This window comes from Tasmannia lanceolata, unplaced genomic scaffold (assembly GCF_043159265.1).
Source record: "Tasmannia lanceolata isolate RefF3 unplaced genomic scaffold, GAP_Taslan_0.1 ptg000015l, whole genome shotgun sequence".
NCBI classification, from domain to species: Eukaryota; Viridiplantae; Streptophyta; class Magnoliopsida; order Canellales; family Winteraceae; genus Tasmannia; species Tasmannia lanceolata.
Genome location: NW_027518692.1, coordinates 41,619,060 through 41,645,582, shown reverse-complemented (window position 1 = coordinate 41,645,582; position 26,523 = coordinate 41,619,060). Strand labels below are relative to the sequence as shown.

The window sequence follows — 26,523 nt, the reverse complement described above, 5'->3', positions numbered from 1 at the left end:
TTTAGACTAATGATAGAATGAAGGGTGCCCTTGCAAAAATCAGCTTCAAGGGCACTCCTGTTGGTTGATTTTCTACAAACTGGTGCTGAAAAAAAATGGCGACTTAAAAAGTGAAAACCGTGTTGACTTTGCAGAAATCAACCAATAGGGGCGCCTTTGAATCTGATTTTTGGAAGGGCGCCCATCATTATATCATTCCTCAACTTTTTAAAATCAAATCAGTTGTACTTAATGACCTGGATCCAAGGACCCTTTTCGGTGAGTTTATGAGGGCGCCCTTGCATCTATCATTCCTCGTGTGTCTATTGGGTCTTCTCCTGGCACATCCCAACTCTATCAAGGGATAGTGTGTAAAAGATTAAATAACACCTTCTCGAATAGGTTAAGCTTTTGAGTAATCGGTCGTTTCACACTTGCGTTCCTCACCTGCCTCTTTATCCTATTTATTGACGAGAAGACAAAAAAGACCAACATAGTGATATGTACTAAATCACACCCAAATGACCAAAATGCCTCACCTCAAAGCAGAGTCTACTACACAAGTGCCTTTTGGATCGAGGGCATAATGGTCACTTTTTCTAGCAATCTATACATATAATTTCTTCTCTGTTAAATTCCAATTGAATGACGGAAGGGATGTCGTCATACTGACACGGAAGGGGTGCAGTTAATCAGTGTGAATTTAACTTCTTGTCCTATCTAAAGGATTCTTATAAAATGTTCACACGGAGAGCTTGTATTAATCATCTTCTCTAGTTTGAAGAACAGCAGAAGAAGGTAGTTTCCTTATTTTTCTTCCATTTGATATTTTCACTTTCTTTTATTTTTGTTGGGATTTTTGTGGCAGCTTTTTCAAATTTTGCCAACTCTTTTGGTTGAATTAATTGATTTCAACAGGACCCATCTGGGTTTCCCCCCTAAAGATAGTGTTCTTTTTTATTTATTATACGATTACTGTTTTTGGCTAATTTCTGTAATTTTTGCTGTTGAATCAATGGATTTTAACAGCACCCATCTGTTATGTTTCTTCATATTTCTCTATTTTAACTATAGCAGCCTTTTTAAGTTCCAAATGCTGATTCAATTCTACTTTTTCTTTTTCTTTTTTGAATAAATGGTTTTTGGCAGGACCTTCTGATCTTTTATTTTTAATTTTTAATTTGAGTGAGTTAATTAATGTAGTTATTTTTGTATTAGCAAAATGGCTTTGGTTTGATTCTATATCTAGAAAGAAAATTTTAAAAATAGTTTCTCTAAGTTTTTGGCCAATGAACTGTTTTAAGCTCTTAGGTTTCGATTCAGTATTGTTATCATTGTTATTATTTCTAATTTAGATTCAGTAGTAGCATTGGTTAGTCTCAATAGCTAATCCAGAAAGAACTGGAAAGTTCTCTTTTGTCTTTTGTTGAATCAAGGGATTTAACAGGAACCAAGTGGCTTAAACTAACCTAAATTCTTTTCACCTTAGAAAAAGTATGCTTGGTTACTCTTAATGGCTAATACTAAGGGCCCGTTTGGATACCCCTTGGATTTGGATTTGGAGGTGAATTTGGATTTTTAAATCCAAATTCGGCGTTTGGCAAGCCTTTATGACATCTAGATTTGGATTTGAGTGAAATCCGCAAGATTTACAAATTGCTCATGCTAGTGTAATTTTTTGGATTTATAAATTCTTTCTGCGATAGGTTATTTATAAATCTAAATGTGACCCGTGAGGGGTTAAAATGACCAAAATATACCAAAGAAGTGTTAAATGACTAAAGTACCTACATGACATTAAAAAATGATCAAAATACGTCGTATTAGGTAAAATGAATAGAAAACCCCTGGGTCAGGCAAAATGACCGAAATACCCCTATACCAAGTAAAAATGAAAAAATACCCCCGAGTCGTGCAAAATGACTAAAATACCATTATGACATAAAAATGATCAAAATAACCTCGTATGGGGTAAAATGACTAGAATACCCCAAGATTATGAAAAATTACTGAAATACCCCTATATCAGGTAAAAATGACCCATGGATCATAAAAATGACTAAAAATACCCTCATGAGATAAAAATATGGCATATTAGGTAAAATGACTAGAATACCCTTGGTGAGGCAAAATGACTGAAATACCCCTATACCAGGTAAAAATGAAAAAATACCCTCAGGTCGTGCAAAATGACTAAAATACCCTTATGACATAAAATGATCAAAATAACCTCATATAGGGTAAAATGACTACAATACCCCAAGATCATGGAAAATTACTGAAATACCCCTATATGAAGTAAAAAGGACCCATTGCTCACGAAAAATGACTAAAATGACTAAAAATACGGCATATTAGGTAAAATGACTAGGATACCCCAGGGTCATGCAAAATGATCGAAATACACCTATACCGGGTGAAAAAGACCAAGTACCCTGAGTCATGGAAAATGACTAAAACACCCTTATGACATAAAAAAATGATCAAAACAGTCCCATATAGGGTAAAATACCTAGAATACCCCTGGATCATGGAAAATGGCTGAAATGCCGCTATATCAAGTATTTTAGGGCTTTTTTGTTTTGTTAGATTTCAAATTCGAATCCAAAGAGCATCCAAACAAAAAAAAATTAATTTAGATTTGAAATCCAAATCTATACGTGATCATCCAAACGGCATTATTTATAAACTTGTGAATTTTAAAATTCTGGATTTTGGAAATCCAAATTCACCTCCAAATCCAAATCCAAGGGATATCCAAACGGGCCCTAAAAGAATAGGAAAATTCTCTTACTCTCTTGTTGATTCGGTGCATTTAAGAGGACCCATCTGGGCTTAAATTTGTGCTTCCTTTTCACATATTAGCAAAAGTAACCTGGTTTAATTATAATATCAAATACAAAAAAGGAAATGGAAATTTCTCCAACTCAACTCATTAGTCGGATCAATAGATTTTTAGAGAAGTCACACAAAAGGTATTAGAAATTTTGTAATTTTTCAATCAAATAGGTTTTAAGGTGACCCATCTGCATTTTTTTTTCTCAAGTATATGACTCATATTTTACAATTTTAGCAGAACTGGCCTCCGTCCCTTGCACCGGCTAATACAATAAGAATGAGAAATTCTCTTCTTCTTTTTTCTGGCAGGTAAGCTGGGGTTTGGCGGGGACCCCTACCGGTTTATTAAATAAAAAGAAAGATATTACATTCCACTATGCTAAACACCAGCCCTATCACAGAAACACAAGATAGTGAAGGCAAAAGGACTCAGATGAGCCCAGAGAGTGCACCAATGAACTATGTGGTTACTTATGACATAGACTCAGATCTTATGCACGTCAAGATCATCTACCTAGTATCAATTTTGCTCAAATATCATAATTCTTTCCAGCCTGCCTTTCTTCATATCTGCGTGAGCAATTTGGGGAAGGCTTCGGGAAGTACGTTTTTTCCTTGGAACCATCAACCATATGCCAGATTCCTCCTTCTGTGGCGCTAGAGTCAAATGAGTAATCCTTTTCTGAATATGTTGGGGATCTTCTTCCAATTTTACAGGGACTCTTTCATTATGGGTATCTTGGTGAGGAACTACAATGGCCTTTTCCATTCTATTTCCGTTGATTAACTGTTGACCCAATTGACCCCTTATGTCCTCTTCAATGGATGGAAAGTCTAGTTCATTAATGACATAGTTTAGGGTTTTGAAGCTGTTGCTTAGCAGTACTTGTGCTGGTGGTATGTCTTTTCCTGTACTCTTTGGGTTAGGCTAGGTAGCTAGTGAGTTTCTCTTTCCCATTCCAGGAGCCACTTCCTCCTCGAGATTAGTTTCCTCATTTTCTCCATGCGTATCCATTGTGTTACAATTTGTCTTTTTTTGCCTGGCACCACTCCATCTGGGTTGTTTTGGCTCGGAGGTGGATAGCTTGATGGCAATCCTCAGTAATGTGGCTATAGTCCTTGTAGGTGCTGCAAGACTTGGGCTTCCAATCATATTCCACCTGTTGCATTTGGGTGCCTAAGGGGGTGTTTATATGGATAGTATCTAGTACGATTTCCCCGATTGTGATCTCAACTCAGAGTCTAGCATGGTGTAGTCTTGTGCAATCTGCTGTCTGATTATCCATTTATAGGGGCTTCCCTATAAAGTACTAGTAGACAAAAGGGGATACTTTTCTTTTCTTTAATATCTATTCGACAATGGCCAGTCATGGTGAATCAACTGTTTGTGGTTAAATTTAACAGACATGGAATGAGATCTACAACTAGAATGACTGTAAAGTACTGATTAGGGGTGTCAACGGATCCACTTCGGATCGGATCCACCTATGTCTTAGTCATGATCCATTCAAATCCCTTACCGGTCGGATCGGATTCGGAGTGTTCTTCGGATCCTACTTCTTGTGTCCCGGTCACGATCCATTTCAAATCGGACCGTCCATAGGAGTGTCCTAGTAGGTCCTACTTACAAAACAACAAAAAAACTCTGCCTTCTTCATTTGAAATGAACTCCAAAACTTCCTCAATTCAAAAAAGAATTAGTCACTATATCTAATAATAACCTATGATTTTGATGAAGAATAGGATTTATTGCTGAAAAGAACTCCATTGTTCGAGGATGCACGACAATAAAACTTTTGAGTAACTAATCCTTGTTGAAGGTGAGTGGCAAGTTTACAGGAAGAAACACCGATTGAGGATAGGAATAGAAAAAGATGCCTGGAAAAGGGGGGAAGTGGAAAGTTGTAAGCTAAGTAATATTTAGTTCATTTTTATGAAAATACCCCTCGTTTAATTATTAATATAAGAAATTTTTTGAGGGTATTTTAGTAAAAGGATTTCGGATCGTGACTATCCATCGGATTTTTTTGCCATGTCTTGATCACGATCCAAAATTTTTCGGATCGTACGAAGAGGATCCATAATATGTCCATGGATCTTTCTTATGTGCCTAGATCCCGTTTATTAAGGTTCGGATTCGGACTGTCTATCGGACCGTCTGGGTCCAATGACACCCCTAGTACGGATAGACAAAAAGGGAATGATTTCCTTTTCATTAATATCTATTTTACAATAACCAGTAATTAATTTTTTTATTCCATCTGATCCATTTCATCAGTTCTGAACTTGAATTCAGTGAACTCTATGATTATCATTACATTAAGAAACCAAAAGGTTAAAATCATTAGAGCTTTGCAAATCTTTCAATTTATCCACTAAATTTCTTTAGAGCACGCTAGATTTTTGCTTAAATTTACAGTCCAACACATGCATTGGAACTCTTGTAATATTTCACATTAATAGAAAACACTATAAGTGAGCACGCCTTTTTGGTATTCATTTCACTGACAATTCTTCTGTATATCAGCAAAATGAAGTATTGTTCTCAGAGGTGGCTACTGTTATCGGCAATCTTATTGTCATCTATAGCTGGTCACACGTCACAAACTCTTCTCAGAAATGAAAATGGGGTTAAAACTTCTGTTTTCCAATCACCCTATTTTGTGCTAGGACCCGGATCGGTGGAGAATAAATACTACTACAATGTTGACTTTCCAAGAGGCCACATTGCTCTCAAGGAATTCAATGCTGAAGTAGTCGACGAGGCAGGGAATTCCATCCCTCTACACGAGACTTATCTTCATCACTGGGTCGTTGTTAGATACTGTGGCCCTTCTACAGAAACCCCCAATTACAGCCCCGGTCAGGCGCTTCACCTTTCAGAGCATATTAGGGTGAGAAATGCGGGAATTTGCCAGAATAATGTGCTTGGGCAGTACTTTGGTCTTGGATCGGAAACACGTCGAACAAAAACATATGTGCCGGATCCTTACGGGATAGAAATTGGAAATCCCTCTGAAATTCCTGACGGTTATGAAGAGAGGTGGATGCTCAACGTCCATGCGATTGATACACGTGGGACCGTTGATCAAATGGGGTGCACGGAATGCAGGTGTCATCTTTATAATGTGACGAATGATGAGTATGGACGGGCTTTGGCTAAGGATTACAAGGGTGGTCTTTATTGTTGCTATGATCAGACTCAGTGTAGATTGAGAGATGGCTTCGAGGGTGTGAGGAGGAAGCTCTACTTGAGATACATTGTGAAGTGGGTTGAGTGGGATGATAGCATTGTGCCTGTAAAGATTTATATACTTGATGTCACGGATTCTAGGATGAGCACAGATGATTTAACCAAGGACGACGCTCGATTTGGTTGCAAGGTAATGTATCTTTCTTATTTTACACTAACAAAGGGTATCTAATTTTATGCCAAAATTGATTGAGGACATTTAGATACCAGGGAAAGGAAAACAGACCTTACCCATTCTTTTCCTCAACAGCATAGCATTGTTTACAAACATGGACTTCATATGGAAATCAGGCCTTTGATTTCTAGGATTGACACAGACAAGTGAATGAAAACTCAATGATTTTATAAAAATTATTTTAGTGATATTGTGTTGCCAAATCTGTATAAAATCTATGTTTGGACTCTGTAATCAGAGCCATCGAAACTGATTTTGTGCAACTAGGCTCCCACTTAATCAGTAAGTTTTTGAACATTGGCTGATACAAATGGAAATATATAGAAAATACTTATGGGTCTTGATTTTTTCTTTAGAGAAACATTTTTATCTCACATCTAAATTGTCCCGCAGATATTTTCTACTGAAAATTCAGGAATTCTCAATAATCCACCAATACTGATGCCAGTACTGATATTTTGTAAATTCGTGGAACTATATTTTTTGACAAGAAATTCATGTGGTTCTTCAATATTTTATAATATATTCCTGTACATCTAGCCCTCCCCAGACCCCGGAATGGCGGGAGCCTCGTGCACCCGGCCGCCCTGTCTTTCTTACTTCTGACAAGCAATCATATTGCATTCTAGCGTAAGTTTTTTTTTAAAAAATTTAAGCCAATAATTGGTACGCAATTTACATAGAGAACTAATATTAGTCACTTACTTCTATCACCTCTGTCAATGAAACTGCCACTACTTATATCAATTTTCAACTTGAGCTCATGTATGTCAGAAGTCAGTAGACGGGACACGGGGTTGAATGGAACCTGTTCCTATGACGATGGGAATCACTAGAATAACAATTAGGAAACCTTTTTTCTAGATTCCTTTCTAGATGATACATTTACCTAAAATACCTCTATTTTCTTCTATTCTTTCATTGAATGTAGGGTTCCCCTTCAGAGGATGAATATTATATATAATTGAAGTAATTACTGAATATCAAGTTAATGGTAAGTGATTGTTTTCCAGGTTGAATATGAAGTTGAATCTTGTGCGACAAAAGGATTCACCAACAGTGGGTGCATAGATACAAAGAAAACAAGAATGGTCATGCCACATGGGGGTGATGTTATCTATGGTGTTGCCCATCAGCATTCAGGTGGACTTGGTGCGGCTATTTATGGTCAGGTAATGAGGAACATCTATTTCTTGTTTATAATCACTGTCTTCTTCCATAAACTTCGGATTAAATTAAACAAAAGAAACCTTGAATTAACAATTCAAAACGGGGTGTCCCAAAAATCATATTTTCTCATTTTAATTCTAATTTGAGAAGCTTTAAGTTGATGTTTTCTTCAAGAGAAATCATTGAAAATTTTTGTCTGGCGTAATTTACTTAACCTTTTCATTTCATATGTTTGCATGAACGGAATTAGGATGGACGGGTTATATGCGCTTCCTTATCAGTTTATGGAGAAGGGAAAGAAGTAGGAAATGAGGCTGGTTACATTGTAGGGATGTCTAGCTGTTATCCCAAACCAGGCTCTGTTAAGATTGCTGATGGAGAGATTTTGACTTTCGAATCGAATTATAGCAGCACCCGAATGCATACTGGAGTCATGGGGCTCTTCTACTTCTTGGTAGCGGACCTACCTCTTGGTAAGCGGACCCACAACCAAAGCCTGTGACACTCTTAAGCTCCGTAAGTCATGTAAGATTCAGCTCTCTTTCTCTTGATGGGTACCTGTTCTTTTTACTTTTTGTCTTTATATACTTTTTTGTCGATACTACAATGTCCTTGTGACACTCGTGCAACAGACCATCCGTGAATTGCCTTGTCTTTATATACTTTTTTGTCGATACCACAATGAAACTGCCACTACTTATATCAATATTCAAGTTGAGCGTATATAAGCATTGTGCGCTTGAGCGCACAATCACTTTTCTCATATATGTGTGTGTGTGTATATATATATATATATATATATATATATATATATATATATATGAGAAAACGGTTTCTACACACTAGTGTAGATAAGTTATCTACACACTAGCTTAAAATACAGTGGAGGGCATATTGTTTGGGTGATCCAAACCATTCATTTGATTGGTCCTCACATAGATAGGGTGTCCACAAAAAATGAGCTCCGTAGGATCATCCCAACCCTAAGATTTGTGGAGGTAAAATGGACCTGTATAAATAGTGGCAGCATTCTTGTCCGAGTCCGCATTTTATATACAAGTCAATCAAAACTCCTTTGACTCTCCTGAGTTATGATCGCATCAACCGACTACTCAGCCACGTCAACCGATGAGTCGACTAGGATTTACTTGGCCGCATTTTGAAACAATGCTTAAAAGAGAAGAAACATGCTAATTTTCTCTTGCCAATAAATCTTTACAAATTTATTCACTGCACCAGGAAAAAAGAAGATGGATGGATAGATAGATTATAGATACTTGCATTTACCCTGCAATACCCTGTTAATATCTTGTTTATGTGGGTGCAAGAAAGCAAACCAACATTTAGATAGATACTGGCATTTACCTAAAAAACCATGACATTATCTTGTGTTTGTGTAGGTGCAGGAAAGGATTGAATTCACCAAGTACTCTTGGGCTTTGATTTTGATGGGTGTGGGAGTAACTCTTGTTATTGGTGTTGGTTATCATGTAAGGAATAAGAGAGAAGATGGATACCAATCCATAGTAATGTAAGCTTTCTTTTGGATACTTTGTACTACCAAAACATGATGTCCATGTAGTATTTCATAGACCTTTTAAGGTGCATGGTGTTAATATGTCTAGCAATGAAAATTCCACTCTGTGTTCTATTTCTTGTACTTTTTTGTACGTTTCTCTTGGGTGGGAAAGCTAGTATTAAACCCATAGACCAGCGATTGGATGGTTAGGATCTTTCGAGCAATGTGATGTCTGGATCGCGGGCCATTCATGATGACGAATTCATTGCAAATTCATCTCCACAACCACAGTAAGACCTTATCCTAGATTGTGTTGTATTCCAACATATGTTCTGGCTGTGGATAAAACTTTATTCTGAGATATATCTTTATATTAGATGGATGTGCAACAAACAGTAGATAACCTTGTATCCCAGAATAAATTTTATCCAGGAAAATTTATACTGAAATCAAGCAGTCCGACAAGATCTTGTAATTAACTGTATTATATAAAAAAACATTAGCTTGTCAGAACATGAGTCAACCTCAAGTTGAGTGAACCTAGTGGTTGGGCCTATACCTCGATGGTTGAGAGTTTGTATCTCAACCCTGAGGACGTAGCTTCAATCCCAGCTTACCTACCAAAAAAAAAAAAAAATTTACAAATCTCAGGACCCACTTGTTCCTTATCTGGCCAGGGAAAGTGCAATCCGAGTGAATGGAGTGGTACACGATAAGTGCAAGCTAAATACCACGAGCGGTCTTGAATGGCTTTGAGATCGTGAGCATTTGAGAAATGAAAAGTAGTGTTAGGTGTGTGTAGAGCTCCACTGGAGAAGGCTCGTGACAGTGTAGTGTGAAAAAGTAAAGGCTCGTGACAGTGTGGTATCTCGTGGAGGATTATAAGTGCACATCAACGAAGAAGGATTGCCTCGAAAACAAAAGAGCTCTAGTGGCTTCCGATTTAGTTATGTGTTCGGCCAATTCATTAACGCTCCTAGGAATGTTAACAAAGTGATTTCCATCGTCCTCTGCATATCTCTAATGCCATCATAGAAGGGCATGACATGTAGCCTAGAACCATTGAAAGAACAAGAACAATTCAGCAATCCATGAGTGTCAAAGGCATGTTAGCCTTTTCTTTGTACTCATTGTGATTAAGATTCTATCTTTAAATAGTTTACTAAACCAATTGTAAAATCTCATGAATATAATGGAAACCCCAGCAACCAAGCAGGTAAGCTGAATTTTCTAATTTTCGTGGGCTAGTATAGTTGTGGGATTTATGTCTCGTCTTTTTTTCTCTATCTTCTTCCCCTTTCTCTACTCTACAAGGAGATTACTAGGAGGCTACTAACTCACGATTCACAACCAAACACATCATGGGGTTCACCACTACTCCACCGGAGACTACTACCTCACTCTATTCACGAGGTGGCTGGTCTGACATGCAACAGACCAGCCGGAAATGCCTTTTGCAATGGAGCAATTTCCAATTATGAAACTTCATTTCGCATACATGAGATGATGGTAACAAATACTTATTAAAAAGCAAATAAGAACAACAGAATATGGCTCTAACATGATTGCAACAAAAACACAACAATCAGTGGGATTAGGAGGTGCCATAGTTCAAATCAAATAACATTCGATCGAAGCAATTTAACCAAAGAATCCGCAAAGCAGTAGATACATAATTATCACAGATCAGAACCCAAGCAAAAGTATACCAAGGAAAATCATTATACAACTTAATTTCTCATATATGAGATGATGATCAAGAATACTCATCAAAAAGCGGATAAGAACAACAGAACATGGCTCTAGTATTGGAGAATAGCTCTAGTATGATTTCAATATAACACAACAACCAGTGGGATTAGGGGGTGCCAAAGCTCAAACCAAATAATAGTCGATCAAAGCAATTCAGCCAAGGAATCCTCAAAGCAGCAGATACATAAATATCACAGATCCGAACCCAAGCAAAAGTACATCAAGCAACCTATATCAAGATGCAATATTCTCATTTCCAGCTTCCATCGAACAGAAAAGCAAGACCAAAATCATGAATTAGGGAAGAACCAGGCAGAAGTGGGAGAGAGAATCATGAATCTTTATATGGCTTTTTATAATAAGAAAGCTAATTGAGAGAAGCAAGGAAAGTATAAGGGAAATGTTATCAGCACTACTGTATTTTGATGAAGGCACTCCTCACTTTATTAAAAGTAGGTATGGCCTGCACCATAGGATGATCCAAACCGTCCATTAGATGGGCCACAGCCTAAATAGGTCGTGCTCCAAAAATCATTTCCATAGGTTGATCCTAACTCTCCGATCTGAATGTTGGAAGGTTGACCCTAACCGTCTATAGATCGGAGGGTTAGGACCAACCTATGGAAATGATTTTTAGAGCACGGCCTATTTAGGCTGTGGCCCATCTAATGGACGGTTTGGATCATCCTATGGTGCAGGCCATATCGTACTTTTAATAAAGTGAGGAGTGCCCTCATCATTATACAGTAGTGCTGATAACATTTCCCAAAATTTATCGTAACATAGTAAATCGTGATTCATGAAAATTTTCTAAAGGATTCGTTACCCGACCCAACTAGTTTGGGACAAAGGCTCAGTTGAAGTGAGTTGACTTGAGTTGTATAGTTAATTGTGAATCTTCCACCTCATTCTCCTCCAATTCTGTCACTTCTGGATCTGGCCTGTCACCCTCTTTTAGTTGCTTTTGAGCCATATCATCATTCTCCTCCAATTCTGCCAACCACGGCCCGTGGGACTGCAAGATGTGATGCCTTAGGTCTTCCTAATCTCTGGTCGATGATGACCTAGGTGGTGGGCGGTATTAAGGGAATGTGTTATTTTTTGGTTTTTCCCCTTTTGGTTTCTGATTTAAAGGCGAGTTGATTAGCCCTCTTCTTGTAATTTTGCAATTTCTATATAATATTCTGAGGTCCTCCCAGCAGCCGCAATCTGTTCCGGGTTAAAAAAAAAAAGGGCACTGCACCCCTACTTCGTCCTTCTCCTTTTGCCTTGCTTCTTTCTTCTCCTTATGCCTGATGTGGTCATATTAAAAATATTTTTTGCTGTTAGTAAGGTATTCCCCAGAGATGAGTGGTCATTGTCTTTTCTCTTACTATTCAATTTCCGCAATATTCAATATAATGCTCAGATTTTTCTTCTCTAAGGTCTCATGAGTGTGTATGGATTGCCTATTCATCTTTGTCTTCTTCCTCCTCATTCGTCTCCTCTATTTTTGCCACTTCTAAAATTTATCCTTTTCTACAGATGTTGATAACTTTTAGCAATGGTAAGTTCATAACATCATCTGATAATTGACAGTGCCAAGAGTGAGGAAGGGATTTTTTTTTTTTGGTAGGTAAGCTGGGGTTGAACCTTGGAGATCAAAGCCTTTACCATTGAGCTAGAGGCTCAATCCTTAAGAAAGCATGCATATGATAGGGTTGTTAAACAAAGGGGAAAAAAAAAATCTAGGCTTGAAATAAGATTTTTGTTTTCGCTGTTTTCCAACTCCATCCCATGCTCTCCTCACTTGCAACCCCTCACATCTCTATTTCTCTCCCTCCTCTTTAAGTCTCTCTCGCATTATGTAAACAAATCTTCTTTGAAATTTATTTTCATGCTTGCCAAACATGGCCCCATTACGTCAATCCACTGCCTATGGTTCCTGTGTGATTGGGCTACTTTAATCCATCAATCAATTTCTTGATTAGATCATCTGATCAAGTTTAAACCAAAGGTAATTCCTTGATTAGTGGTGGTCCACCTAATCAATAGAAATAATCATCATAGAGTGCCAACTGTAATGTATTAAACCATACTCTAAATAATAGTAATATGATTATGTCCCATTAGAGATCCTCTTAAACAATTATGAGATACTTTATCATCGCTGCAACCATATATAATATGTGAATATTTTGGACCATTAATCAGATGAGTCCCAATATTTCTAACTTGGGTTCGGCTGGGTTTGGCCTCAATCTGCCATACCTTTGTTCCAATTGCACTCCTAAGGGCATGTTTGGCTGTCATGAATTTTTTTTCCCTGGAAGATTAGGGATAGTTAGTTAGTTACGACCATGGTTTAAAATTTCAACCGAAATCCGAAATTTCGGATACCGGTGGGGACTGAAACCGGAATTTTCCGAAATTCCATTTTTCGCCCTTACCAAATTTCGGTAATTTCGGCCTGAAATTTCGGTTTGATGACATTATTTATTAAAAAAAAAAAGTGTTACAAAATTTCGGGTCCGAAATTTCAGAATTTGGAACCAAATTACCAAATTTCGTTGGTCCCAAATTTCAGTTTTTGGTGGGGTCCGAAACGGTTACCGAAACCGATATTTTAAACCTTGGTTACGACTTACGAGAGGGTTGAGCGAGCAGAGAGTAAGAAAAGCCTGCAAAACCAAATCACGTTTGATGGGACAAAGCATTATGTTGGATGGCTGGGATCGTCTAATGGAAGAAGGACACTTTTAGGCCATCGATCACCACCCAATAGACCACACCACATGTAAATTACGAGTGTTCCTTTTTTTTTTAAGTAGAACGCATGCGTGTTCGGCACGTGGTAGCACAAGTTTACCACATCCACGAGCACGCCTCCCTCATTCATCCACGTGGTAGTTTTTAGGATAAAATGTGGGACCCAAGACCTAAATCTCTTTCTAATATTAGCGGTGGGACCCAATCTTAACCCAGTCCCGTAATTCCCGCCATAAAAAAAACAGGTGCCATTGGGAGCCCTCCCGCTGAAATTTAATTCACGGAAAAAATGGATTTCAAACTCAAAAACAAATGTGTTATATTTAGTAGCTTCCCTCGCAAGCTTTAACACACTAAAATCTAAATTCAAAATTACACACACAAACTACTTCAAAATGGCAACGGCACCCCTACCCTTAGTATACACACAATTTCTATAAAAAAGAAAGCCAGTGGGTATTTCCGTCATTAACTGATCTAACGGTACAACTTCTCAAGAGTTTTTTAATTGACGAAAATACCCTCACATCCGTCAGTACAATGGCAAGCCTAGGGGTATTTTTGCCATTTGACCCTAAAAATCTTCCCTAAGAAGCTTTCCAGCCCATTTGAAAAATTCAAATTCCCCGCTCAGCCCTTATTCAAACTGTCCCCCAAATCTTATAAAAAATCACACAAACCACACATTCTTCCCAACCCCAACTCTCATCTTCTCCTTTTCCTCCTACAAATTCACCCCCAAAAAACCCATTTCACTATTCCAAACCCCCCTCAATTCCCTTCAATCTCACAATCTCCCCTTCTCCAAAACAAAAAATGCCATCAATCCCCGAAGAACCCCTCCTGGCACCAAACCCAGACCGATTCTGTATGTTCCCAATCAAGTACCCCCAAATTTGGGAAATGTACAAAAAAGCCGAAGCCTCATTTTGGACCGCGGAAGAAGTCGATTTATCCCAAGACATTCGCCATTTTGAATCCCTCACCAGTGGTGAAAAACACTTCATAACCCATGTTCTCGCCTTCTTCGCGGCCTCTGATGGCATAGTCCTCGAAAACCTTGCTGTGCGTTTCATGAAAGAAATTCAAATCCCTGAAGCCCGAGCCTTCTACGGATTCCAAATTGCCATAGAAAATATCCACTCTGAAATGTATAGTCTCCTACTAGAATCCTACATAAAGGATTCCAATGAAAAATCCCGTCTCTTTCGCGCAGTTGAGACTATACCTTGTGTAGCCAAAAAGGCCGATTGGGCGCTTAAATGGATTGATGGGTCTGAAACCTTTGCGGAGCGTTTAATTGCGTTTGCTTGTGTGGAAGGGATCTTTTTTTCGGGGAGTTTTTGTGCGATTTTTTGGTTAAAAAAACGTGGGTTGATGCCGGGTCTTACTTTTTCGAATGAATTGATTTCGCGGGATGAAGGATTGCATTGTGATTTTGCGTGTTTGTTATATGGGTTGTTGAAGAATAAGCTTAGTGAAGAGAAGGTGAAGGGTATTGTGAGGGATGCTGTGGAGATTGAGAGGGAATTTGTGTGTGATGCTCTGCCATGTGCTTTGGTTGGGATGAATGGGGTTTTGATGAGTGAGTACATTGAGTTTGTTGCTGATAGGCTGCTTGGGGCTTTAGGGTGTGGTAAGGTTTATAATGTTCAGAATCCATTTGATTGGATGGAGTTGATTTCATTGCAGGGGAAAACAAATTTCTTTGAAAAGAGGGTTGGGGAGTATCAGAAGGCTTCTGTAATGTCTAGTTTGAATGGGGATGGTGGGAATCATGTGTTCAAGTTGGATGAGGATTTCTAAACTGGGCTTTGTAGTAAACGGGAAATTATGTTTTTTATTTGTTTGTTTTTTGAGTTTCATATATAATATATTAAATAAGATCCAAAGAAAAAGAAAGGTCTCTCAAATGAGCGTTTTAGATCTATCAATCATACAATGTAAGATTGTACCATAATATTAAAAATAATTTTAGTGACTTTCAACAAACAAGTTGAGATGGCCGAGTTGGTCTAAGGCGCCAGATTAAGGTTCTGGTCCGAAAGGGCGTGGGTTCAAATCCCACTCTCAACAGAAAACTTCATTTTTTGCTTTTTTATTGGACCCTTTTTTACCTACTTGGGACAGCCCCCTCTAGCATAACTCCTAAGTAAAAGTGGTGAACATATCACTTCCCAAGGCAAATGATATATTACCGGTCATAAATATGCTGAAGGAGGGGGTGACCCGGGGAAGAAAAGATAGCAAATATATTAGATCCCTTACCTAATCGAGTGAGGTTCAGCCGTGGGGCCACCCGATCTCATTGTTATTGGTCCCGCCTGATCGAGTGATCATAGCCACTTGTTTTAGGAGAAGTTATGTAGATTTCATGTGTTATTACGATTATGTAACTCATGCTGGTCCACAGATCAATGGTCCTGATTATTCCCATGTTTGTCATGTGAAATATGGTTATGAAGTTCCGGTTTAGGATTAAATCGATGAGGGAAATGTTAAAAAAAAAAAAGGATAAATGTTTGGAAGAGTTTGAAAATTACCCTTGGAGAAAAATCCAGTACATATATGAGGAAAGCTGAACTGACCGGTTGCATTGCAAAATCTGCTTCCCAATGTTACCAAAGTGCATTATCATTACTTTAATTTTGCAGTTTTCATTGTTGTTAACTTGTTATACTTATAATTGAAGTACGTGACTTGGATCCAATTGGTCGCCTTGGGTCTGAGTTTCTGCAAGGCCACCCTTCAATTAATCATTCCTCACATGTACAAAGAAAATGACATAAGGGCCCGTTTGGATGCCGAGAAGATTTTGATTTGGATTTCTCACATTTGCAGCCCTTTTTGCATTGTAATTTGGATCGGATCAAATTCTTGGATTTCTAATTCAGTAGCTGACAATGAAAAAAATCAGATTTCTAAGTTTGCTGTGTAAATAAGAAATTGGAAATCCATAAATCTGGGAGTTTGCTTCACCCTCTTTGCTCCTCAACCTCTCCCCTCCACTACGAAGTATCTCCTTTCCTCTCTGTCTCCTTCTACATGAGCTGCCGGATCTATTCAATTTGCATTCAAAACTCAATTCTAAATCCAAATACAAAATGGAAGGTATCCAAACGGGCCCTAAGCGTATTAGTTTTTTTATGTGGAACACTGGAACTGTCTTAATTTCACTACAGGATTTGCAAATGATCACTACATTTGTTAACAAGTGCCAGGCCGGGCCACCTCAAATGGCGCGAGCCATATGCAAGGAGACCCTGGAACCGTCTTAATTTCACTACAGGATTTGCAAGTGATCACTACATTTGTTAATAAGTGCCGGGCCGGGCCGCCTCAAATGGCGCGAGCCATATGCAAGCCTGCATAGACCTGGCAAAAAGTGACCCGGACCTGCGGGTCCACCCGGCCCACCCGTAAATTCCGGGTCCCGGTCACCAATCTGTGACCCATTTAAAATTAACCCGCCGGTCCACTCGGCCCATCAAAACTGGGCTGGGCAGGGAGGACCCACGGGTGCCTGTAGAGACGTACAAAAGTTTTATTTTGGCATTTTTTTCCCATAATTGTCATAATTGTTTAAATTTTCTTTGTAGTTTTTTTTGTTAATTGCCATATTTTAATACATTTTTTTGGTAATTTTTCTACTTTGCCTCTATTTTTCCCGTATTTTTTCATTTAAAACTTAGTACATTATTATATATTGCTAGCAACCTTTGCGCAAATTGTACTTCTCCGACCTTTGCAGCAAAGGATGTGCAACAAGCTGGGAAGGTGGCTAGCGAATCCCTATATAAAAAAATCTTTAAAATAATACGTCAGAAATCCGGGCGACCCGAGGGTTGGCCCGGCCCGGCCTGTTTGCCAGGTCTAACCCTGCACCTACTGTTTTAGGGGGGATCTGGCCAAAAGATAGATCAATGAGACCCGATTAAAGGGACGGATAAATTAATATGAGAAATGATATCCATGCAAACATGTTTCGATGATGAGACGAACTCACTTGTTTGTCATCTTTTAACCGTCATAGGCTATTACAATTCTTAAAAAACTCTCAGCAGCCGATCAGAGAAGTGAAACAGTAATTATCAAAACATATTTCTCTCTCTCTAGTCTCCTCTCTGTTCACATACATCTAGATATGAAGTTGGGGCTCTAATAACTAATGCTCTATAAATTTATAATCCCTCACCTTATATGTAATTGCTCTGCCTAGGAACTAGCATTATTCCTATGCTGATAATTTATAATCTCTTCTAATACAGATTACAAAAATTCAGTCTCTGTCTCTGTTGTGACCTCTGGATTTTCCATGGCATGGTCGACTCAAGAATGCATTCAGTGGACTTGTCTGATATTGATATTGATCCTTGAAGTTCTGATGTACTCCATGAAACAGAGATCGTCCTGGTCTGAAAATTGCGATGTCAGAGGAAAGACTTCCGCCTTGTCATCATCGCTGAAGATCCTTGGTATACCTGCAAAACATGACCCCAAATTTTTTATGAAAAGAAAAGCTGCAAGAAACCAGAAAATTCTAGCACACCGTGTCATTCATATATTTGTTTCTAATGATGGCCATCTTTACAAGCCATGTAAGGTTAGTAACTTTTTAACCTTGCTTGTGTTCAGGATCAAGCAGTCAAGGTTTTCAAGTTACTGGTACGTTAATAGGAGTGTTCGAAGTGATAAGACATGAAATGTGGTTCATTCTTCATTCTGCCTCCACAACTATAGTTCTCTTTCCAGGATTTTTCATTGTCTATTTTAAATGAAGAGAACCATACTATTATAACAACTAACCGAATATTCTGAAATTGTGGCAGCAGATTTTCAAGACAATTTGTGTTGGCCCTCCCGTAAAATGTCTTGAAGAGTCAAGTGAACGGGCTTCTTTATTTCTGAAATTTTGTGGACTCGGATTCTCACTCAATGAGTTGACTTGAGTTGGAGAGTCCAGTTTTCATACCTTGAAGTGGATAGAAGTGGCAATTAAGCAGGGGAGAGAACACAAGAGTTGTCCACATCAAGATGAGATAGCTGTAACCAATTGATTTCAACTGCTTAACTATAGCTCATTTGAGCGAAACTCCCACTATCATGTCCTCAAATTGGACAAGAGAAAGACTACAGCCAAATGTCTAGGACATCAAATTTCCTTTATATACTAGCAAAATTTACAATGACAAATCCAACCATATAAGCTGGTTAAAGGAGAAAGAATCAAATCAGGGAACCAATCATATCAGATGATGAGTATAACCTTTTGAATGGGATCACTGTTGAGAACATTGGTTCCAGGGGTCAACAGCTCCGTGAAGATGTAGCAAGAATGGGATTAGCATGATTTGTTAATGATTTTATTCTCGAAACAGCTTCAATAATGCAACAATTAATTCTCGATAGAAACAAGGGTTATCCATCTAATCTTTCAATGACTTGTTGCCCATTTTTGAATTTGTACCATTGCTCCCAGGACCAAGGATTCCAGTTTGATCTAGAGGATAGATTCGGACGATGGATAAATATCGTGGATTGCATACATGTCTTTCCTTCTAGCTTTGGAAGATGTGGGATGCTAATGGTGTTTCTTCACATTGAAGTTTCAATCACTTGTCCAATACTTGGCTTCTCCCATCCGAAATTTTATACATTGAATGTAACTCTTCCAGCTCCTATAACAGTTATCTAATTTTATTTTTCACCACCAAGGGGGTAATATCAACATGAACCAAGGAGATGGCATAAAATGCTACATATTACATGTGTAAGTATCTGCCTATTCCTACATGCTTGCGTCCCTTAAACCCCTACACAAGCCCAATCCTATTCCCACTGTGTCAGGTTATAAGCATAATTGTTTCCCTGCAAGAATGTTAAGTCCTTGCCCAGTTCTTATGTACCAAGCAGGCCCCTATAGTGGTGAAGAAAAAGACATACCTAATAGCTATCACTTCTGAATGACCTTCTAGTTCAAAAACTCTGCCTCCTATCAACGGAAGGACTTGTCTAAAGAAGATATGAAGTGCTCAGATAGCATTCCAGGCAAACAAGAGGAGAAGTACAAACCTGATAAAATAGTACTCTCTTTTTTTCGAGTTGTGAAAAAACAGTACTTATTAAGTTATTATACACATGGAAATAAGTCATTTTCACTGTAGCTGGAAAGAAAGGAATAGAGGTATTAGTTTTAGGTCTAATTATTAATGCAGAAAATATAACTCCATAAAAAACAAAGTAGATACAGTATGCAGCCATCACAAAGGGTCCATCCGTGTCTATAGCAACAATTTTCCTATGTATCAAAACTAATTTCATGGAACATAAATAAAAGTTAGGGACAGAAATCCACGAGAGAGATCAGAAGCACCATGTTTACCATTTTCAAGAGAAGATAACAAAAGAGTAAATGAGCTGAAAGGTTATACTGACCATGGAAGCATTCCCTTGCTTGTCCAGCCATGAGCACAATATCCCCCGACCGAAGGTACATTGCGACTGGTGGATCCTCTCTAGACTTCCCTCCCAGGAGAAAAATAGCCTTGCAACCCAGGCTGTAAGAAAAGAACGGCGTAAAAGATTTCCGCGAATATCTGCCCATAAATTTAACATAACAGAACATCTATTATACAAATACCTGATGCTTACTATAGGCTTGCTCCAATCTGCTTCCATGTCATCAAGGTGACCGCCAAGCATATCACCTAACATAGGGGGGAAAAGACAACTTTTGAGTTATAAAGGAAGATTTTCCAATCTCCAGGTACAATCTGCCCATTTCTTAACTTCATAACCACATTACATGGAAGTTTTGGATCTCGGCTGGGACCAAAACCAAAATTTTAAAAATTAAAATATAAGATTTACACCGAAATTACAGAAATTTCCAACAAAATTTCAGTTTCGGCTGAGGCAGAAACCAAAACCGAAATTTCAAACCTTGCCACATTACATCTATTAGCAACTGCTAAAACTGTTAGATCAAAAGGTATTCTTCCTGCATACCGGAACCAAAATAGTTCACTATTGCGGCTTCTGGCCGAAATTCTTCCCCCAGTGGCATGGCGGGTGCTGCTATTTTCTTGGCAAGCTGACAAAGTGGAGCCGGGATCTTTTTATGTGGGAGGGAAACATCATAGTCACGCTACACCATGAACACACATGAAATTAGAAGCTATGCTGTAAACAATGCGGATTTAGGAACCAAATAATGAACAAAATGCCAAAGAACAGTAAAAGAAAACTGCAAGATGCTGCAAATTTTCTGTCCACTTAGAAACTGCAGACGAGTCAAAGAAATAAAAGTGAGAAATTAATGTTTCTCCGGTTGGAAAATGGAAAGGATAGGGTACAAGAATGAACAAAGTGTAGATCAACTAAATATCATTGATAACCAGCTGCTCATTACTTTCCTGTAAACCCCTTCAACAAACAGTATTGTAGTTGGGCTGTGATTAAGCAACATCACCCTAGTTGATTTCAAATTTCCTCTTGAATCTCATTTCTCATACACCTTCCAGTATTCTTCATGGGAGATTTTAATCCCCATCACTATAATGGCTGTACCATGCACAACGTTGTTTTCTATTTTTTATCAATTCAAAATAAAGTTTCCCATATTTGTTACTAGGGTTTGATGTAAATGTCCATTTTATCCAAACTAGCAAAAGGCACATGAGGATGCAAACTTGTAGTGAAAATTATTTTAATTAGCCCCCCTAAAAGGTTTTGCTTATATATAGCATAGATTTGAGCAGTTTAAAATTTAAATTTATTTTGGGGCTAGAATATAGATTTGTTGTAGCGCTCACCTATCTTTCAACTTGATTTATGACAAGATTATGCTTCTGTATTCTCTTGTTGAATGAAGGATTCACGGAGTGCATGCTGAAATGTTTGGAGCGTTCCTATTTGTTGAACCCCTATCAGCTCCATTTTCAAATACTTAATAGGCATCATCAAACAGGAGCATGTTTAACAGATGTACCTCCTACTTGTTTATTAGCGTCATCATAGTTTTTGCCTCATCACACCAATTCAAGGATTCCTGAAATTTATTGTCACCTTGAAAATATATTCAACGAAGTGTGTCATCCAATTTTGTAATTGATAGCTCAGATCTTGAGAAAAGTTAAGGTGTATTCTAAACTTTCGTGTTCGTGCCATTTGTACAGGTACCCTGTTGAGTGTAAGCCGTAGTGCCTACTGAACATCTGCGTTCGGGAGTGCATATTTGTTGCTTCGCAACCATACTAAAAATAAGGCCCAAGAAGGTCTAAAGCACCAAAAAATCATTTAGAAGATTTTGATAACTAAGGTATGATACAAGTGAAATGGTTTTGAATATGCAATCATGTAGTGACTAGTAATAAAGGCATATCAGCATAAAACCTAGGCAATCTATGATCTTATGGTAGTTTAGTAAGAAATAGAAAAGAAACATTATTGTCATATGACTATATTACTAGGACGATAATGGGTACATGAGGAAAAGATGTTCTTATAATAAAATCAATTTAATAAACTGATAATGGGTTTCATTAGTTAATGCATTCTTTTATTTATCTAAATAGGCTCCTAAACATTGTCTGTACTCATCAACACACACTATAATTCCAGGTAGAAAAAAATTAGCTCAAAGATTCTATTTTCGAACTCTAATCTAATGAAATTGGAAAGCTATGAGACCGTTATAAGAAATTTAACATATCTTCCAATTTGACTTCACTTTCTAAAGCATGCAAAACCTACCATAAATAATAGAGAACCAATTATCGTATGCCAGGTTCAAAATATCATTAAAACATAGCATAAGTTGATACCATTCAATTGATGAAACCACCTTAGAAATTCCAAGCAAATAAAGAAAGAGTTGATATCTAAACAATAACAAGAGCATGAAATATGCAGAATACCTTAGACCAGTCAAATTGTAATCCAAGAGTGCTCCAACGAAGCTTCCTCAAGAGAACAGATGCCTCAACCGCATTGCATGAATCCCCTTTAGGTATGACAAAACTTTCCCCGGAGAATTGCCATCTAGGACCATCTAAATCTCTTGCACCAGGACATAAGCTGAAGTCCACATCCGCAACTGGTCTCCCAACTTCAACCAAAACTTTCTTTTTTGAAGCTGCAATAAATAAGTCATTTAAAGCGCCATAAATGGCATTGTGGTTGGTTCTATTAGGAGGTTGAGGAAAGCTTGTTAAGCTCTCCCTAACCCAGTAACATTGTTCCTCAGTACTCAATGCTCCTGGAATAAAATAAAACCCTGCATTGCAGTAAAAAAAAATAGTAAGTTTCAAAAACTCTAAAATTTCATTAAAATAGTCACCAAATCAAGACATCATTTCTATAATCAAAAGTCACAAATGCATATGCAGTATGTATCCAGATTTAAAACAAGAGAAAACAAGGCTACTGATATTGACACTACCATGTTTTAATAATTGCACGAACTCAGCTTGTCTTTTCATTTTTTTTTAATAGGCTTTTGGGAAACTGAACTGCAATAACATTTGACTGATATTTAAATTATATTATAAAAAAAACAAGATGAGTACGTGCAATTACCAAAACATGGTAGAGCCAATATCATTTAGAATAAAACAAACAAAATACAGAATCCCCAAAAACAAAACCCTAGATTTCAAGAACATCCACCAACCATACCGGGCCGATCTTGGAAGCAGAAAACGGGGCGATGGAAATCGCAGTCGAGGCGGAAAATTCCCGGCGGGATTTTCCCTTCGTGTTTGAAGGATTCGAGGATGGATTTGAAATCGAAAACCTCTGAGAGATCTGGTTCGAGATGTTTCTTATGCCTGCGAGAGAGAAAATCCGGTGATGGGTTTTTCGGGAAGAGTGGATAGTTTGGGAAATTGAAGTACCTGGACTTGGGAGCGTTCTTGTAGAGCTTGTACTTCTTCTCGGCTTGCCTGAAAGCGGTCCGATCGGAATCGGTGGTGGTGGAGGAGCCGTACATTTACACCGTCCGACGCAACGGAAGATGGAGGTGGATGATTTTAGAAACGGAGAATTTATATGGTGGCCCTTGATTTTTACTTGATCAAAAATCAAAGGGGTTGAAATTTTCTCTCTCCGCCCTTTATATGTAAAGGGCGGCCACCGTATAATTTCTCTTACGCAGTGTTCACTTGCGTTCCCGGGAAGGCAAATCCCTACAAAACAGCCACTTTTTTCCTTGACAAGACAGAATTCTGATGTTCACTTGCTTTACAGGGAAAATAGAATTACACATGTGGAATTTCTACAATAAGTCAAACAATGACATGGAAAAGCCCATCCCCCCCTTAGGCTCTGTTCACTTGTTTTCCCAGGAAAGGAAAATAAAATATTTTCCGGAAATCTGACGTGACATTAGGAAAAGAAATCCAGAGAATCTGTGCAGGAAAAGGTTTCCCTGGACTGTTCACTTGCGCAGGAGAAGGCTTCCAGGGAAACTGCTTGCCCTTCCTTTTGCACTAGTTTCCCAGGGAAACGAAATCCGTGTGTTTTTTGTCGGAAAAGAAATCCCTAAAGGGGGAAAATAGGCTTTTCCATGTCATTTTTTGACTTATTGCAGAAATTCCACATGTGTAATTCTATTTTCCTTGGAAAGCAAGTGAACACCAGAATTCTGTCTTGTCAAGGTCTTGTCAAGGAAAAAAGAGGTTGTTTCCAAGGGATTTGCTTTTCCGGGAACGCAAGTGAACAAAGCCTTAGGTATTTCATTTCCGACAAAAAACACTCGGATTTTATTTCCCGGGAAACTAGTGCAAAAAGGGCAAGCAGTTTCCCTATAAACCTTTTTCAGCACAGATTCCCTGGATTTGGATTTCTTTTCCTAATGCCTCGTCAGATTCCCGGAAAACATTTTCTTTTCCTTTCCCAGGAAAACAAGTGAACCGAGCCTTAGAAACGAGAACGGGGTTTATTAGTTAAGTTTTTACTTCTTTTTTTTGTGTAAACCCCCGTTTGGATATGTGGATTTTAGAATCCAAGTTTTTAGTTTGAAAAAAGTGTAAAAGAAGGTTCATGATCAAGCAGCTATATGCTGTCCTGATTGCGTTTCTTGGGTTTTAAGTGAGAAATTCAGGTTTTAAAAATCTCCCATGTATCCTGAGATTTTTAAAACCTGAAAAAATGGGAGGATCTACTACTTTCTTGTTGTCAGAAAGAAGGGCGAGAAGTAAAAAAACAGGTCAAAAAAGACAGTTGGTCTGCTTCTTCTCTTGTCTCTTAGCTACAATTTTGAAGAAATCCTTGACTCTAAAATCCGCGTATCCAAACAGCTTATGGTCCCGTATTTTTCAAAAAATACTCTACGGACCACACCATAGCATGATCCAAAGTAGTAGTCGGGTGCAAATCGGGTCGGGTTGAGTTAAGGACAGGTCTGGGTTGACTTTTCCCAATCCGGGTTGAGTTGGTTCGGGTTGAGGGTTTTGCAACTCGACCTGATTGAAACCCGTCATTTTTTATATATTTTTTAAGCTTAAAAACTCTGGTCGGGTCTCAAAAAAGAGTTCGGGTTCAGGTCGGGTTGGGTTGGAAAAATTGGGTTCCTCGTGTCGTGTCGGTTGACCTCAGCCCAACCCGGGTTGCACCCTAATCCAAACTGTCCATGTGATGGGCCACAACGTAAATAGGTTGTTCCCCCAAAAATCATTTCCATAGGTTGATGATCCTAGCCCTCTCATCTATAGAGGTTTTCGTACTATGCACTTATGCAGTTCCTTTGTAGATCGGAGGGTTGGATCATCCTACAGTGTGGTCCTACAGTACTTTTTGAAAAATATGAGACTATAAGGACTTACACCATATAAATTCTCAGAACTCTCTCAAAGGAGGGCAGTTGGATCCAAGATAAGTTCAAGGGAAATGGTCAGTTATCTACTGTCATTAGAATGGGTTTCCACGCTGCCATTTATCAGATTTGGAAGGAGAGAAACTTTCGAATCTTTGAAAGCAAATCAACTCACAAAACTCAAATTTTGAAGAGGATTCTGGGAGATATTTGCTTCAAGATGAATCAGCTAACGGCGTGCAGGGAAACTCCCCATGCCAGAGCAATCGAGGCAGCAAAGATCTTTGGGTATAAGTTTTCCGATATGGTTCGAACTGTACATCACTGCAGTTGGGCTAAGCCTCAAAAGGATGAAGTTAAAATAAACTCGGATGCTTCGCTTGAGTCCCATTGCGCCAGCATTGGGGGCCTTATTAGAGATGACCTCGGAATGAGCCTTGCTATGTTCTCTGTCGATACTGATATGGAAGATATCTATGTCTTGGAGCTAAAAGCGATCTTCCAAGGGATCATATTGGCAAAGGCCAAAAGCTACTCGAAGATTTGGATCGAATCAGACTCCCAATTCGCAGTGAATATTATCTTGAAGCAAGAAAGCACTCCGTGGAACTGCTGGAACCTAGTTTCAGACATATTCACTACTCTGGAAGGCTTCGTATCCTGGAAAATCACTCACTCTTGGCGGGAGGGAAACAGTCCCGCTGATCTGCTTTCGAAACCAAGCTACCCATTCAAGGGGCTAGACATACCGGTGGAGCACTCTACGGCCCAGCTCCTTCACCTCATTGAGGAAGACCGAAATGAAGTAAAATATGCCCGGGTTTATCTCCGATGATTTGTATTCCTGTATGGTGACCAGTCTGTGTATTTTTCTTCAGATTTGGTGCTGGTGGTGTAAGTGGGAGCTTGTTCCCATTCTGTTGGCCTTTGATCCCCCTTAAAATGTTGATCTCCATTTTATTTAAATGATATCTGGTGGGGGTCCTGCCTAACCCCAGCTTACTTATCAAAAAAAAAATAAAATTATAGAGGCGTGAGACACATTTACGAGTGAGGATGTGCTTGTTTTGGTGAGTGGAATCGGTCATCTGGTGGGCCCTGGAGATGGGTGAATATCCATCGTCAGATGGTATTGATTAAAGGAAAAATGATCATTTTGACCCGTCCAACTCTCTTTCCCTCTTTTTGTGATCGGGATCGTTCATCTGGTGGGCCTTGATCTTAGGAACTGTTCGTTTGAGATTATGCCAATGATTGTGAGTCAAAACCTACTA

At 38.6% G+C, this 26,523-nt stretch overlaps 4 protein-coding genes and 1 non-coding gene across 8 annotated transcripts; 4 read left to right on the top strand and 1 right to left on the bottom strand.

Annotated features, from left to right (window-relative positions):
* Positions 1-635: 635 nt before the first annotated feature.
* Positions 636-9,075, top strand: LOC143847310 (uncharacterized). 2 transcript variants are annotated; one of them, XM_077356105.1, is made up of 5 exons: positions 636-777; positions 5,345-6,200; positions 7,259-7,417; positions 7,666-7,940; positions 8,822-9,075. In XM_077356105.1, exons 2-4 carry the CDS (start codon positions 5,349-5,351, stop codon positions 7,915-7,917), a joined length of 1,263 nt encoding a protein of 420 aa, XP_077212220.1. In that variant the 5' UTR covers positions 636-777; positions 5,345-5,348; the 3' UTR covers positions 7,918-7,940; positions 8,822-9,075. The 2 variants fall into 2 exon arrangements, with proteins under 2 accessions (XP_077212220.1, XP_077212219.1); XM_077356104.1 differs by having other exon boundaries at positions 8,816-9,075.
* Positions 9,076-14,113: 5,038 nt separating this feature from the next.
* Positions 14,114-15,362, top strand: LOC143845908 (ribonucleoside-diphosphate reductase small chain-like). Its single transcript, XM_077354308.1, has one exon. It carries the CDS (start codon positions 14,251-14,253, stop codon positions 15,238-15,240), a length of 990 nt encoding a protein of 329 aa, XP_077210423.1. The 5' UTR covers positions 14,114-14,250; the 3' UTR covers positions 15,241-15,362.
* A 67-nt stretch (positions 15,363-15,429) lies between these two features.
* Positions 15,430-15,510, top strand: TRNAL-AAG (transfer RNA leucine (anticodon AAG)). The gene has a single exon. It is a non-coding gene; the product is annotated as a tRNA-Leu (tRNA).
* Positions 15,511-17,380: 1,870 nt separating this feature from the next.
* On the bottom strand, positions 17,381-23,538 carry LOC143847309 (oxidoreductase, 2OG-Fe(II) oxygenase family protein). Of its 3 annotated transcripts, XM_077356103.1 has the most exons (8): positions 23,331-23,538; positions 23,113-23,264; positions 22,353-22,711; positions 20,443-20,581; positions 20,075-20,141; positions 19,871-19,991; positions 18,701-18,751; positions 17,381-17,915 (listed from the first exon to the last, which is right to left on the bottom strand). In XM_077356103.1, exons 1-8 carry the CDS (start codon positions 23,423-23,425, stop codon positions 17,865-17,867), a joined length of 1,035 nt encoding a protein of 344 aa, XP_077212218.1. In that variant the 5' UTR covers positions 23,426-23,538; the 3' UTR covers positions 17,381-17,864. The 3 variants fall into 3 exon arrangements, with proteins under 3 accessions (XP_077212218.1, XP_077212217.1, XP_077212216.1); XM_077356102.1 differs by lacking the exon at positions 18,701-18,751 and having other exon boundaries at positions 19,870-19,991; positions 23,331-23,537; XM_077356101.1 differs by lacking the exon at positions 18,701-18,751 and having other exon boundaries at positions 19,870-19,991; positions 23,113-23,538.
* A 1,811-nt stretch (positions 23,539-25,349) lies between these two features.
* Positions 25,350-26,084, top strand: LOC143891996 (uncharacterized). Its single transcript, XM_077396475.1, has one exon. It carries the CDS (start codon positions 25,350-25,352, stop codon positions 26,082-26,084), a length of 735 nt encoding a protein of 244 aa, XP_077252590.1.
* The last annotated feature ends 439 nt before the right edge of the window (positions 26,085-26,523 follow it).